Genomic DNA, 17500 nt, shown 5'->3' on the forward strand with positions numbered 1-17500 from the left:
CACACACACACACACACACACACACACACACACACACACACACACACACTTACATTCACAACACACACACACACACACACACACACACACACACACACACACACACACACACACACACACACATTTACACCATACACACACAGACATACACACACACACACACACACACACACACACACACACACACACACACTTACATTTACAACATACACACACAGACAAACACACAATTTGATTTACACCATACGCGCACACACTCGTTCACATTTGTGCCATTTAGCAGATGCCCTTATCCAGAGTGACGTACAAAAGTGCTCTAGTAATAATAAATGAATAAATCTACACTGGTACTCAAGATTACAAACTTCATATAAATATAACTCTTGAATTCTTCAAAGCAAACTTGGAATGTCCTAATATCATGAAGATAAAGGTCTTTAACTGTCGCTTGACAGCGTGGTGCAGTGCGAGATGTGATGAGATCTCTGAGGTAAGACGGTGCTGGTCCATTTTTGGCCTTGTAGGCAAGCATCAGTGTTTTGAATCTGATACCTACTGAAAGCCAGTGAAGAAGCAGCAGTGGGGTGGTGTGGGAAAACTTGGGCTGATTGAACAAAAGTCGTGCAGCTGCGTTTTGGATCATTTGCAGTGGACGAATAGCGTTCAGGGGAAGACCTGCCAGCAGAGAGCTGCAGTAGTCCAGTCTTGAAATGACAAGAGTCTGAACAAGAACCTAGGCAGCCTGTGTGGACAGAAATGGTCGAATCCTTCAGATGTTGTAGAGAAGAAATCGACAGGCACGAGCAACATTAGCGACATGTGTGAAGAAGGACAGTTTATTGTCCATAGTTACCCCAAGTAACTATGGAGTCATGTGTTATTTGGAGATCTTGACCTGGAGATGAATCACCTGGGATGACCAGCAGTTCTCTTTTGCTGGGGTTGAGTTTTAGTTGGTGAGCACTCATCTATAAAGATATGTCTGAAAAGCATGCCGAGATCCAAGCGGAAGCTGTGGTATCTGATGGAGGGAAAGAAAAGATGAGTTGAGTGTCATCTGCATAGCATTGGTAAGAAAACCCATGTGAGGATATGACTTCACCAATGGAGTGGGTATAGAGGGAGAAAAGGAGGGGACCAAGTACCGAGCCTTGTGGGACACCAGTGGTGAGTCTGCACGGGGCAGAACATGGATCCCCTCCATGTTACCTGGTATGAGCGACCTTCCAGGTACGAAGCAAACCATTCCCATGCTGTTCCGCAGATACCGAGGCTCCTGAGGGTAGATAAGAGAGTCTTGTGGTTGACTGTGTCAAATGCTGCTGAAAGGTCCAGGAAGATAAGTACAGATGACAGCTTGGCTGATAGAGCAGCATGTAGTTTCTCAGAAACAGCCAAAAGGGCGTCTCTGTGGAATGTGCCGCTTTGAACCCAGACTGGTTCGGATCATGGAGGTTGTTCTGTGAGAGACAGACAGACAGTTGGTTGAAAACAGTGCGTCCCAGAGATTTAGAAAGAAAGGAGAGAAGTGATACCGGTCTGTAGTTGTTGATGTCTGATGGATCCAGAGCAGGTTTCACACACACACACACACACACACACACACACACACACACACACACACACACACACACTCATATTTGCACCAACCACACACACATGCTCAAACTGCTATACCCATACACACTCACACACACTAACACGCAGTTAGACTCACACTGAAACACACACACCTCCATACACACTGGTTTTCACACTTATTTTAGGAAACGTTGCCTTGTGTACCTTAAATGGGTAGAATTCGGCAGGAAGTGCTGCTCTGTATGGTTAGAAGGTTGTGTTTCCCAAAGCGAGGCTCAGAAATTGCCATCAACCTCAACCACATCATTCTGATCACCAGGGACTGCGTTCACACTCTCCTCTCACATCAGGGCTGTAGAGGCAGAGGCAGTACAGGCAGAGGCAGTACAGGTGGAGGCAGTACAGGTGGAGGCAGTAGAGCCAGAGGCAGTAGAGACAGTAGAGGCAGCAGAGGTGGAGGCAGAGGCAGTAGAGGCAGTAGATGTGGAGGCAGTAGATGCCGAGTGATTGTGATTGAGGCTTAGAGTGTTGTGTGGTGGAGCCACAACATCTTCATCCTGCACAGGGAGCAGAAAGTTCCTGGTGTTCAGAGATGATTTAAGCAGGAGATTCACATTCCTAATGCCCCCCCCCCCCTCTGTCTCTCTCTCTCTCTCTGTCTGCAGGTGTCTCCAGCCTGTGATGAGGTGTATGTAAATGGTAAAGAGATGAGGGGGCGTGTCTCTGTGCAGGTGAACTTTACATACCTATACTTAAACAGCCAATTAGAGTTAAGCGTCTGGGTGCCACGGTTACCACTGCAGATCGACGTCTCTGATGTGGAATTGAGTCAGGTGAAAGGATGGAGAGTTCCAATCACAGGAAACAAGAGGTGTGTAAGTGTGTGTGTGTGTGTGTGTGTGTGTGTGTGTGTGTGTGTGTGTGTGTGTGTGTGTGTGTGCGCGTGTGTGTGTGTTTGTAGTGTGCTTAGGGTGGGGGAGGTGTTGTTAGCATGATGTAGCCCAGTCACTCTCACACAAACATGACACACACACAGTCATTTAAACCACAGTGGATTCACTGTCAACACATTTATTTCCCCTCTGCAGTGTGTTTGTGTGTGTGTGTGTGTGTGTGTGTGTGTGTTATTATCATCCCAGCTTCCCATCGGCCTTCACTCTCTCTCTGCTGGACTCATTTTTCAATTTACCCAATTTTTGTCTCTTGGTGGCTTTAAAGGCACCACACACACACACACACACACACACACACACACACACACACACACACACACACACGCACACACGCACGCACACTGCTCTTTGAGAGAGCCTGAAATTTTGAGTAATAACACTTTCCTACACGGTGGGAAATGGAACAGGGTGGTAGATACACACACACACACACAAACACACACACACACACACACACACACACACACACACACACACACACACACACACAAAATAAGTTTTAATACATCTATTTAGCATTACCTTTTCAGTTCAGTTTAATGCAGTGTGTCTTGGTGTTAAGAATGATTGTGAGAGTGATTGTGAGTGTTAAGTGTGTGTATATGTAAATATAAGGGGTGTGTGTGTGTGTGTGTGTGTGTGTGTGTGTGTGTGTGTGGCAATTCAAGAAGCTTTAATTGTCATTTCTACCATATAAATCTGATGCAGTACACAGTGAAATGAGACAACGTTCCTCCAGAACCCTGGTGCTACAATAAACAACACAGAGCTACAACACACAACATAAAGCTACACAACAGAACAGAGTTTAGGACTAAAGAAAGTGTCCTCACCACATAAAGTGCATCGTGTGCAACCGAGTGCAAACAAAAACATTGCAGAAAAACAGTGCAGACAAAAACAGTAAAAACAGACAACCCAAGACTGTGTGGGACAAATACACAAAACACACAATAAAAAATAGCACCGACCAGTAAACCTGCTGTATAATATCATTATACAGTAATGTAAAAGAGAGAACGTCCTACATGTGCTGTCCCTCTAATAAACTAATTTCTAATCCTGTCCATCGTCATCACTCCCAATGAACATCTCAACATCTTCAGCTCTGCTACCTCCAGCTCCACCTCCTGTCTTTTACTCAATACCACTGTCTCTAATCCATACAACATCTCAGGTCTCACCACAGTCCTATAAACTTTCCCTTTCACTCTCACAGATACTCTTCTATCACAAATCACTCCTGCTATCACTCTTCTCCACCCACTCCACCCTGCCTGCACTCTTTTCTTCACTTCTCTAACACACTCTCTATTACTTTGCACAACACCTCTTCTCCCTGCAACCGCATCACTCCACTGCCCTCCCTCTCATTCACACACATGTACTTTGTCTTACTTCTACTGACTTTCATTCCCCTTCTCTCTAGCGTGTACCTCCACCTCTCCAGGCTCTTCTCCACCTGCTCCCTACTCTCACCCCAAATAACATCATCATCTGCAAACATCATAGTCCACGGAGACTCCTGTCTGACCTCGTCCTTCAACCTGTCCTTCACCACTGCAAACAGGAAAGGGCTCAAGGCCGATCCTTGATGCAGTCCAACCTCCACCTTGAACCAGTCTGTCGTTCCTACTGAACACTCCACTGCTGTCACACTGTCCTCATACATGTCCTGCACCACCCCCTCACATACTTCTCTGACACACCAGACTTCCTCATACAATACCACAACTCCTCTCTCCACCCTGTCGTATGCTTTCTCTAAATCCACAAATACACAATGCAGCTCCTTCTGACCTTCTCTATACTTCTTCATCAACATTCTCAAAGCAAATAATTCCCCGGCTTAAAACCATACTGCTGCTCACAGATGGTCACCTCTTCTCTCAGCCTGGCTTCCACTACTCTTTCCCAGAACTTCATGGTGTGACTGATCAACTTTATTCCCCTTTAGTTACTGCAGGTCTGCATATCTTAATTTTTAATGATCAGTACCAGCACACTCCTTCTCCATTTCTCGGGCATCTTGTTAAACAGTCTGGTTCAAAACTCCACTGCATCTCTCCTAAACATCTCCACGCTTCTACCGGTATGTCATCTGGTCCAACCGACTTTCCACTCTTCATTCTCTTAATCGCTGCTCTCACTTCCTCCTTACTAATCCTATCCACTTTCTGCTACACCATCTCCACACCATCTAACCTTCTCTCTCTCTCATTCTCTCTCTCTCTCTCTCTCTCTCTCTCTCTCTCTCTCTCTCTCTCTCTCTCTCTCTCACATTTTCCCCGTTCATCAGCTGCTCAAAATACTCCCTCCATCTTCTCAACACACTCTCCTCACTAGTCAACACATTTCCCTCTCCATCCTTTATTGCTCTAACTTGCAGCACATCCTTCCCAGCTCGGTCCCTCTGCCTGGACAATCACTACAAATCCTTTTCTCCTTCCTTAGTGTCCAACTTCTCCTACAGCTCCTCATATGCCTTTTTACCTTCGCTTTCACCACATCCCTCTTCACCTGCTGCTGCACCTCCTTGTTCTTCTGCCTACTTTTCTCATCACTCTGTCGATCCCAATTCTGTTTCTCCAACCTCTTTCTCTTTCTGCTCTCCTGCACCTCCTTATTCCACCACCATGTCTTCTTGTCTTCCTTTCATTTCCAGATGTTTTTTATACGATGTTGCGGGGTACAGTGATGGTGATTAGAAGCGAAAAGAAGTCCTGAGTCAATGAAGCAGACTGTTGACATTAACTACAGTCCAATCCATCCTCAAAGCACCCGTTTTTACTCCGGAATTTCATTGAACCACCCAAGGCGTTGATGAGAAACCGTCCCAAGCTGCACAGAGTCGCCTCCAATCGAAGCGAACACTATCCAGAGGCAGACCAGGACGAAGTGGGAAGATCCACGAAGGGGGGGAGGGGCAGGAACAGTGATCACTGGAACCTCAGGAGCATGTTTAACTCGACTGAGAGAGAGAGAGAGAGAGAGAGAGAGAGTTCCACAATCATCCAGCACCTCTTTACCACCACCGAGCTCCTGTCTGACCTCTTCCCTGAATCTCTCACTACAGTCTTCCTCCTTCAGTTTCCACCATCTTATTCTTCTTTCAGTCCTCACTCTCCTCCTCTTTTTCTTTGCCTCCAAAACCATCCTACAGACCACCATCCGATGCTGTCTAGCTACACTGTCCCCTGCCAACACCTTACAGTCTCCAATCTCCTTCAGGTTGCATCTCCTACATAGAACATAATCCACCTGTGTGCACCTTCCTCCACTCTTATACGTCACCCTATGATCCTCCTTCTTCTTAAAATACGTGTTCACCACTGCCATTTCCATCCTTTTAGCAAAATCTACCACCATCTGCCCTTCCACATTCCTCTCCTTAAAACCATACCTACCATCACCTCCTCATCACCTCTGTTCCCTTCATCTACATGCCCATTAAAGTCTGCACCAATCACCAATCTTTCATTCCTACGTTCACCTTCTACCACTTCATCTAATTCACTCCAGAACTTTTCCTTCTCCTCCATCTCACAGCCAACTTGTGGAGCATAAACACTGATGACATTCATCATCACCTCTTCAACTTTCAGCTTCACGTTCATCACCCTATCAGAAACTCTCTTCACCTCCACTACACTCTTACTGTACTCTTCCTTCAGAATCCCCCCCTACACCATTTCTCTTTCCATCCACACCATGAGAGAACAGTTTAAACCCCTCCAATGTTTCCTTTCCACTTGTACTCCCTTTCCACTTGGTCTCCTGAACACACAACATATCTACCTCTCTCCTCTCCATCATATCAGCTCCCTCTCGCCCTTTACCAGTCATTTCACTCCTTTTCTTCTCCTCGTTCTGCCAACAGTAGCCCAATTTCCACCAGACTAACGATACCTGTGGTGGTCGTTGGTAACCCAGGCCTCCACCGATCCGGTATGAAATTCTGATTCGTGATGCACATATTTTATTTGGGACATGTCTTACGCTGGCTGTACTTCATAACACAACCCTCCCTATTTATCCAGGCTTAAGACTGACGTTTGATCGGCAAACTTGATGATGTGATTCGAGATAGGCATTGCTACACGGGCAGCAGAGTAAACAGCAGTGGGCTGAGCACACAGCCCTTAGGGGCCCCAAATGGGAGACTGAGGTCTGCCATTCAGGAATTCCAGGATCCAGTTACAGAGGGATTTGTTGAAGGGCCAGTAGGCTCAACTTGTCAATCAGGTGCTGAAAGATGATTGTGTTGAATGCTGAACGGAACTCTGTGAACAGCATTCGTACGTACATGTCCTTGTTGTTTAGGTGGGTAAGGGCCAGATGAAGGGTCGTGGAGATGTCATCGTCAGTGGAATGCATGGGGTCCAGTGAGGGTGGAAGCTGGGTCTTGATGAGCCACATGATGATCTCGAAGCACTTCCTTACAATGTGTGTGAGTGCGACAAGGACGATAGTCATTGAGGCTGGAGACTGTAGACTTCTTCAGCATGGGGACAATGGTCATTATCTTGAGGCACTTAGGAACAACGTTGCTGCTCAGGGAGATTTTGAAGATGTCAGTGAAGACATCCGCTATCTGTTTTGCACATTTCCTGAGCACTCTGCCAGGAACATTGTCTGGTCCAGCAAACTTCCGTGGGTTAACTCTGCATAGACTAGCCCATGTAGCTGGATGGCAGCATTCGGAACTCTGTCGCTGAGCCACGTCTCAGTGAAAACAAAGATGCAGCAGTCTCTAAACTCTCATCGCGTGGTCCGCTGGAGTCTGATGTAATCCAATTTATTGTTCAAGAAGCAGACGTTTGAAAGTATAAGGGACTTAAGAGCCGGCTGGCTAGGGTTAGCCTTTAGCCTAGCACAGACACCCACCTGCTTGCCTTGCTTCTGCTTTTTCGAGCACCGCTTCTGAGGTCCCCTCTTCTGGCCACCGGCATCAGGCGACAACGAGGGCTGGTGGTCTGGTCTTTGTAGCCGAGGTTGCAGCAAGCCGAGGTCACAAAGGTTATTAAGTACATCATCATGCAGATTTGTTGTTGAATGATTTCTGTACCGTAACTGCGTCTGGCTGTCGTATAGATGAACACAGCTGTATACATAAACTTTGTGTCTGTGTGTGAGAGAGTGTGTATGTGTGTGTGTTTGTTTGTGGGTGTGTTGAGCACCAAGTGTGGGTGTGTGTGTTGATCATTAAGCACTGAGTTTGTGTTTGTGTGTTAAATGTTGAACATAAAGCATAGAACATAGTGCACATTGAGCATAGTGTGTGTGTGTGTGTGTGTTGATTGTTAAGCACTGAGAGTGTGTGTGTGTGTGTGTGTGTGTGTGTGTATAACCCCAGGCCGACGCGGGACAGTGATGATGATGAAGATGACGAGCGCAGGGGGAAGGGCTGTACACTGCAGTATCAGTACGCTCTCGTTCGTGTTCTCACACACCTTGTGGCCGAGCCAAGTGATCCCGCAGATGACCTCATCCACATGCTGGGCCCTGATTGGTCAGCTGATATCACTGACCTAGTGCTGGATTTCCTCAAAGTGGAGGATGAGCGAATCGCACGACTCACAGATGGACGAGTGTTAATGGGGAGGGACCTGGGCATCACCACCATACAGGTATTTACAGACACATATATACACACACACACACAACACATACACACACAACACATACACATACTCAACACATACACATACATATGCACACATGCGTTCGCTCCATCCCAACACACAAACCCACAAACATACATATACACACACATATACACTCCACCCCAACACACATAAACACACACACATATGTAGATGTTGTGTAGATTTTGTGTAGATGTTGGGTAGATATTGTGTAGATGTGTGGCTGCTGTGTAAATGTCACCACCGGCTTGTTCATCAGGGACAAACTTACTTATAAAGAACATCTTCACTTTTAATCACCACAGTATCTGTGTAAAGCTGCTCTGAGACAATGTTCATTATTAAAAGCACAAAACAAATAAACATGAATTGAATTGAATAGATGTCTAGATGTTGAGTAAATATTGTGTAGATGTAAAGATATTGAGAATATGTGTAGATATTGTGTATTTGTTGAGAAGTTGTGTAGATGTGGTGTATATTTGAGTACCGTAATTTCTGGACTATAAAGCGCACCCAAATATAAGCCGCATTTGAATTTGACAAAGATGTTTATTTTGAACATAAATACGCCGCACCTGTCTATAAGCCGCACCTGTCTATAAGCCGCACCTCTACACTGAAACTAATGAACTTTACACAGGCTTTAATGAAAGACAGTGTCTGTTACACGGCTCGTCTTCCTCCTTCCTTTCACAACTATTTCTCTCGAGAGTTTATCTTTTGGCATCGTCGTGCGTTTAAAAATCACCATCGGTGAAGCTTTTCTCCCGATGCCGTGCAGCTCAGAACACAGGTGAAGTGTGTTTTCATGCCCGGTTGTTTTCAGCGTGACGAATGATTCACGTTTCCTGTAGACAGTCCGAGTGAGCGGCAGGTCAAACCTCAGAGGAACATCATCCATATTTATGATGTGGTGCGGCCCGATTCAGTGGGAGCGCATCTGATTTAATATAAAGTTTCATTGGTTCACCTGAACCCGTTCTGTGATTTCATTGGTCTAATGTTATGGGGTTCAGTTTTTTGGCTTGAAGTTTGTGAAACCGGGAAAAACCCACGAAAAATCCATAAATTAGCCACTTCATTGTTTAAGCCTCGGAGTTCAAAACGTAGATGTGTAGATTTTGTGAAGATGTGTATTTGTTAAGCAGCTGTGTCTGAACACAGATCGAGGTAGAGATCCGGGAAAAACCGAGCAATGGGGGGGAGGGCAAATCCGAAGCCAAGAGTCCGAGAAATGGTGAAAAAAAACAAAGCAAAAATGAAAATAAGCTTTCCAGGAGGGAACTGAACAGCTGGAAGGTCTCAAAAACGAAGGTCAACATATATTTATACTGAAGAAAGATGGCAGATGTTCAGGCGCTGCACACTGTAAAATGGCGCCGAAGCGGAAGGGACCATTCGACTGGCTGACATAGATATTGAGTAGATATTGTGTAGATGTTGAGATGTTGTGTAAATGTGTAGATGTTAAGTAAATGATGTGTAGATTTTGAGAAGATATTGTGTAACTGTTGTGGTTCTGTTGTGTAGATGTCTATAGATGTTGTATATATATTGAGTAGATACTGCGTAGATGTGTAGATATTGTGTATGTATTTAGTTGTTGTGTGGATGTGTATATGTTGTGTGGATGATGTGTAGATGTTGTGTAGATATGTATATGTTGTGTATACCTTGGGTAGATGTGTATATGTTGTGTAGATGTTGAGTAGATGTGTAGATATTATGTAGATGTTGTGTAGATATTATGTAGTTGTGAAGTTTTTGTGTAGATATTATGTAGTTGTTGTGTAGTTTTTGTGTAGATATTATGTAGTTGTTGTGTAGTTGTTGTGTAGATGGGGTTCAAAGTTCAGCAGTTCAGAGACAGAAGAGTGAAAGAAACAATGAGTTTTAATTAAGAAAGAAGTAACAGATCGCAATTACACATACACACAACACACGCACGCACACACACGCACACACACACACACACACACACACACACACACACACACACACACACACATTCCACCACCGACACATATACACACATACACTGGCGATCAAAATTACAGAACAATTTATAAACAGTTGAACAATTCTGAAATAATGTGATCTTCACTGCTCAGCAGTTGAGGGAGTTTTTGTCGTGTCTATACCATGCTACCAGAACACCTCCACAAAATAACTAATACATTTAAAAACAACAACATTATTTAGCAGAAAACACACTGATCAATATTAGAGAACACTTTCAGATTCCTCCCATTAATGGGTGTTAATCTGGTACCTGGTGCTAATTTCCTTGATTATCTGGCAACCCCTATTTAACTGGCAGCCTAACTTCCAGTTTCACCGACTCTGCGAGATGGTGCGCCGTACTAAAGTGACTGAAAGCCTCCGGCAGCAGGTTGTCCAGATGAAGGCCAAAGGGACGACCCAATCAGCCATAGCAAGACAAGTTGGTCGTTCCAAATCTGTGATTTCAAAAATATTGAATCTTTACAACATCACAAACTCATTCAAGTCCACCAAGAAGGCTGGTCGCCCACGGAAGACAAATACAAGAGAGGACAGGATCCTGCGGAGGATCTCAATGGGCTTCGTTTCCACACTGCAGCTGGAATTGCTCACCAGTTCAGCGCTGAACAGGGTAAGGATCTGTCTCGTCATACAGTGTCTCGATGTTTAAGAACATTTGGACTGAAAGCCACTCTGCAGTGATCAAACCTCTCATTAGCAGAAAGAATCAAAAGGCTAGACTAAGCTTTGCTGAGGAGCATGTTGTGTGGACAGAGGAGAACTGGTCCAAAGTTCACTTCAGTGATGAAAGCAAGTTTAATTTATTTGGGTCCGATGGGAAACATTATGTTCGGCGACAAACTGGAGAAAGACTGAACCCAAAGTGTGTAAAGAAGTCAGTGAAAAGTGGAGGAGGAAGTGTGATGGTTTGGGGCATGTGTTCTGCAGCAGGAGTTGGGCCTCTTATACAGCTACATGGCAGAGTGAATGCAAATGTTTATCAGAACCTTCTTCAACAACATATGGTTCCTTCCCTGCGTTTATCACCCAATCAGCCAGCAGTGTTCATGCAGGACAACGCTCCATGTCACACAGCAAAACGGGTAAAGCAGTTCCTTAAAACTGAAAACATTGAAATAATGCCATGTCCTGCCCAGAGTCCTGATCTCAACCCAATAGAGAACCTCTGAAAAATCCTTGCCGACAAAGTTATGGACAAGAAACCCACTACAGTCACCGAACTGTGGAGGAGACTGGAAGAAGAGTGGACCAAAATCACACCAGAGCAGTGTGAGAGACTGGTGCTGTCCTGTGGCTGCAGATGTGCTGAAGTCATTCAGAGCAGAGGCCTGGACACTTCCTACTAATTACTGACTGTTGTAACCTTCAGAACATTTTGTTGTAATCTTTTTCCATGCTACAGTCATTGTTGTTCTCTAATTTTGATCAGTGTGTTTTCTGCAAAATAATGTTTTTTTTTTAATGCTTAGTTATTTTGTGGAAAAGGTGTTCTGGTAGCATGATATAGACACGACAAAAACTCCCTCAACTGTTGAGCAGTGAAGACGACATTATTTCAGAATTGTTCAATGGTTTATAAATTGTTCTCTAATTTTGATCGCCAGTGTGCATACACTTCACACCCAGCACACACAAAACACACACATGTACTCCACCACCAACACACAAACACATACACACACTTCACACCCAGCACACACAAAACACACACATGTACTCCACCACCAACACACAAACACATACACACACTTCACACCCAGCACACACAAAACACACACATGTACTCCACCACCAACACACAAACACATACACACACTTCACACCCAGCACACACAAAACACACACATGTACTCCACCACCAACACACAAACACATACACACACTCCACACCCAGCACACACAAAACACACACATGTACTCCACCACCAACACACAAACACATACACACACTTCACACCCAGCACACACAAAACACACACATGTACTCCACCACCAACACACAAACACATACACACACTTCACACCCAGCACACACAAAACACACACATGTACTCCACCACCAACACACAAACACATACACACACTCCACACCCAGCACACACAAAACACACACATGTACTCCACCACCAACACACAAACACATACACACACTCCACACCCAGCACACACAAAACACACACATGTACTCCACCACCAACACACAAACACATACACACACTCCACACCCAGCACACACAAAACACACACATGTACTCCACCACCAACACACAAACACATACACACACTCCACACCCAGCACACACAAAACACACACATGTACTCCACCACCAACACACAAACACATACACACACTCCACACCCAGCACACACAAAACACACACATGTACTCCACCACCAACACACAAACACATACACACACTTCACACCCAGCACACACAAAACACACACATGTACTCCACCACCAACACACAAACACATACACACACTCCACACCCAGCACACACAAAACACACACATGTACTCCACCACCAACACACAAACACATACACACACTTCACACCCAGCACACACAAAACACACACATGTACTCCACCACCAACACACAAACACATACACACACTTCACACCCAGCACACACAAAACACACACATGTACTCCACCACCAACACACAAACACATACACACACTCCACACCCAGCACACACAAAACACACACATGTACTCCACCACCAACACACAAACACATACACACACTTCACACCCAGCACACACAAAACACACACATGTACTCCACCACCAACACACAAACACATACACACACTTCACACCCAGCACACACAAAACACACACATGTACTCCACCACCAACACACAAACACATACACACACTTCACACCCAGCACACACAAAACACACACATGTACTCCACCACCAACACACAAACACATACACACACTTCACACCCAGCACACACAAAACACACACATGTACTCCACCACCAACACACAAACACATACACACACTCCACACCCAGCACACACAAAACACACACATGTACTCCACCACCAACACACAAACACATACACACACTTCACACCCAGCACACACAAAACACACACATGTACTCCACCACCAACACACAAACACATACACACACTTCACACCCAGCACACACAAAACACACACATGTACTCCACCACCAACACACAAACACATACACACACTTCACACCCAGCACACACAAAACACACACATGTACTCCACCACCAACACACAAACACATACACACACTCCACACCCAGCACACACAAAACACACACATGTACTCCACCACCAACACACAAACACATACACACACTTCACACCCAGCACACACAAAACACACACATGTACTCCACCACCAACACACAAACACATACACACACTTCACACCCAGCACACACAAAACACACACATGTACTCCACCACCAACACACAAACACATACACACACTCCACACCCAGCACACACAAAACACACACATGTACTCCACCACCAACACACAAACACATACACACACTCCACACCCAGCACACACAAAACACACACATGTACTCCACCACCAACACACAAACACATACACACACTCCACACCCAGCACACACAAAACACACACATGTACTCCACCACCAACACACAAACACATACACACACTCCACACCCAGCACACACAAAACACACACATGTACTCCACCACCAACACACAAACACATACACACACTTCACACCCAGCACACACAAAACACACACATGTACTCCACCACCAACACACAAACACATACACACACTCCACACCCAGCACACACAAAACACACACATGTACTCCACCACCAACACACAAACACATACACACACTTCACACCCAGCACACACAAAACACACACATGTACTCCACCACCAACACACAAACACATACACACACTTCACACCCAGCACACACAAAACACACACATGTACTCCACCACCAACACACAAACACATACACACACTCCACACCCAGCACACACAAAACACACACATGTACTCCACCACCAACACACAAACACATACACACACTTCACACCCAGCACACACAAAACACACACATGTACTCCACCACCAACACACAAACACATACACACACTTCACACCCAGCACACACAAAACACACACATGTACTCCACCACCAACACACAAACACATACACACACTTCACACCCAGCACACACAAAACACACACATGTACTCCACCACCAACACACAAACACATACACACACTTCACACCCAGCACACACAAAACACACACATGTACTCCACCACCAACACACAAACACATACACACACTCCACACCCAGCACACACAAAACACACACATGTACTCCACCACCAACACACAAACACATACACACACTTCACACCCAGCACACACAAAACACACACATGTACTCCACCACCAACACACAAACACATACACACACTTCACACCCAGCACACACAAAACACACACATGTACTCCACCACCAACACACAAACACATACACACACTCCACACCCAGCACACACAAAACACACACATGTACTCCACCACCAACACACAAACACATACACACACTCCACACCCAGCACACACAAAACACACACATGTACTCCACCACCAACACACAAACACATACACACACTTCACACCCAGCACACACAAAACACACACATGTACTCCACCACCAACACACAAACACATACACACACTTCACACCCAGCACACACAAAACACACACATGTACTCCACCACCAACACACAAACACATACACACACTCCACACCCAGCACACACAAAACACACACATGTACTCCACCACCAACACACAAACACATACACACACTCCACACCCAGCACACACAAAACACACACATGTACTCCACCACCAACACACAAACACATACACACACTCCACACCCAGCACACACAAAACACACACATGTACTCCACCACCAACACACAAACACATACATACACTCCACACCCAGCACACACAAAACACACACATGTACTCCACCACCAACACACAAACACATACACACACTCCACACCCAGCACACACAAAACACACACATGTACTCCACCACCAACACACAAACACATACATACACTCCACACCCAGCACACACAAAACACACACATGTACTCCACCACCAACACACAAACACATACACACACTCCACACCCAGCACACACAAAACACACACATGTACTCCACCACCAACACACAAACACATACATACACTCCACACCCAGCACACACAAAACACACACATGTACTCCACCACCAACACACAAACACATACATACACTCCACACCCAGCACACACAAAACACACACATGTACTCCACCACCAACACACAAACACAAACATACACTCCACACCCAGCACACACAAAACACACACATGTACTCCACCACCAACACACAAACACATACACACACTCCACACCCAGCACACACAAAACACACACATGTACTCCACCACCAACACACAAACACATACACACACGCCACACCCAGCACACACAAAACACACAGATGTACTCCACCACCAACACACAAACACATACACACACTCCACACCCAGCACACACAAAACACACACATGTACTCCACCACCAACACACAAACACATACACACACTCCACACCCAGCACACACAAAACACACACATGTACTCCACCACCAACACACAAACACATACACACACGCCACACCCAGCACACACAAAACACACACATGTACTCCACCACCAACACACAAACACATACACACACTCCACACCCAGCACACACAAAACACACACATGTACTCCACCACCAACACACAAACACATACACACACTCCACACCCAGCACACACAAAACACACACATGTACTCCACCACCAACACACAAACACATACACACACTCCACACCCAGCACACACAAAACACACACATGTACTCCACCACCAACACACAAACACATACACACACTCCACACCCAGCACACACAAAACACACACATGTACTCCACCACCAACACACAAACACATACACACACTCCACACCCAGCACACACAAAACACACACATGTACTCCACCACCAACACACAAACACATACACACACTCCACACCCAGCACACACAAAACACACACATGTACTCCACCACCAACACACAAACACATACACACACTCCACACCCAGCACACACAAAACACACACATGTACTCCACCACCAACACACAAACACATACACACACTCCACACCCAGCACACACAAAACACACACATGTACTCCACCACCAACACACAAACACATACACACACTCCACACCCAGCACACACAAAACACACACATGTACTCCACCACCAACACACAAACACATACACACACTCCACACCCAGCACACACAAAACACACACATGTACTCCACCACCAACACACAAACACATACACACACTCCACACCCAGCACACACAAAACACACACATGTACTCCACCACCAACACACAAACACATACACACACTCCACACCCAGCACACACAAAACACACACATGTACTCCACCACCAACACACAAACACATACACACACTCCACACCCAGCACACACAAAACACACACATGTACTCCACCACCAACACACAAACACATACACACACTCCACACCCAGCACACACAAAACACACACATGTACTCCACCACCAACTCACAAACACATACACACACTCCACACCCAGCACACACAAAACACACACATGTACTCCACCACCAACACACAAACACATACACACACTCCACACCCAGCACACACAAAACACACACATGTACTCCACCACCAACACACAAACACATACACACACTCCACACCCAGCACACACAAAACACACACATGTACTCCACCACCAACACACAAACACATACAAACACTCCACACCCAGCACACACAAAACACACACATGTACTCCACCACCAACACACAAACACATACACACACTCCACACCCAGCACACACAAAACACACACATGTACTCCACCACCAACACACAAACACATACACACACTCCACACCCAGCACACACAAAACACACACATGTACTCCACCACCAACACACAAACACATACACACACTCCACACCCAGCACACACAAAACACACACATGTACTCCACCACCAACACACAAACACATACACACACTCCACACCCAGCACACACAAAACACACACATGTACTCCACCACCAAC

The 17500-nt window shown here is 45.6% G+C and overlaps 1 protein-coding gene across 1 annotated transcript in view; it reads left to right on the top strand.

Moving 5' to 3' along the window:
- Window positions 1–17500, top strand: part of LOC310718516 (transmembrane protein 132C) — a 30064-nt gene that overhangs the window by 4535 nt on the left and 8029 nt on the right. Inside the window, exons 2-3 of the mRNA XM_083527397.1 lie at window positions 2247–2452; window positions 7891–8164. Coding sequence (XP_083383523.1) covers window positions 2289–2452; window positions 7891–8164 — 438 coding nt within the window. The 5' untranslated portion in view covers window positions 2247–2288. The remainder of the gene's footprint in view (window positions 1–2246; window positions 2453–7890; window positions 8165–17500) is intronic.

Source organism: Silurus aristotelis (genome assembly GCF_946808225.1).
Source record: "Silurus aristotelis genome assembly, chromosome: 23".
NCBI lineage: Eukaryota > Metazoa > Chordata > Actinopteri > Siluriformes > Siluridae > Silurus > Silurus aristotelis.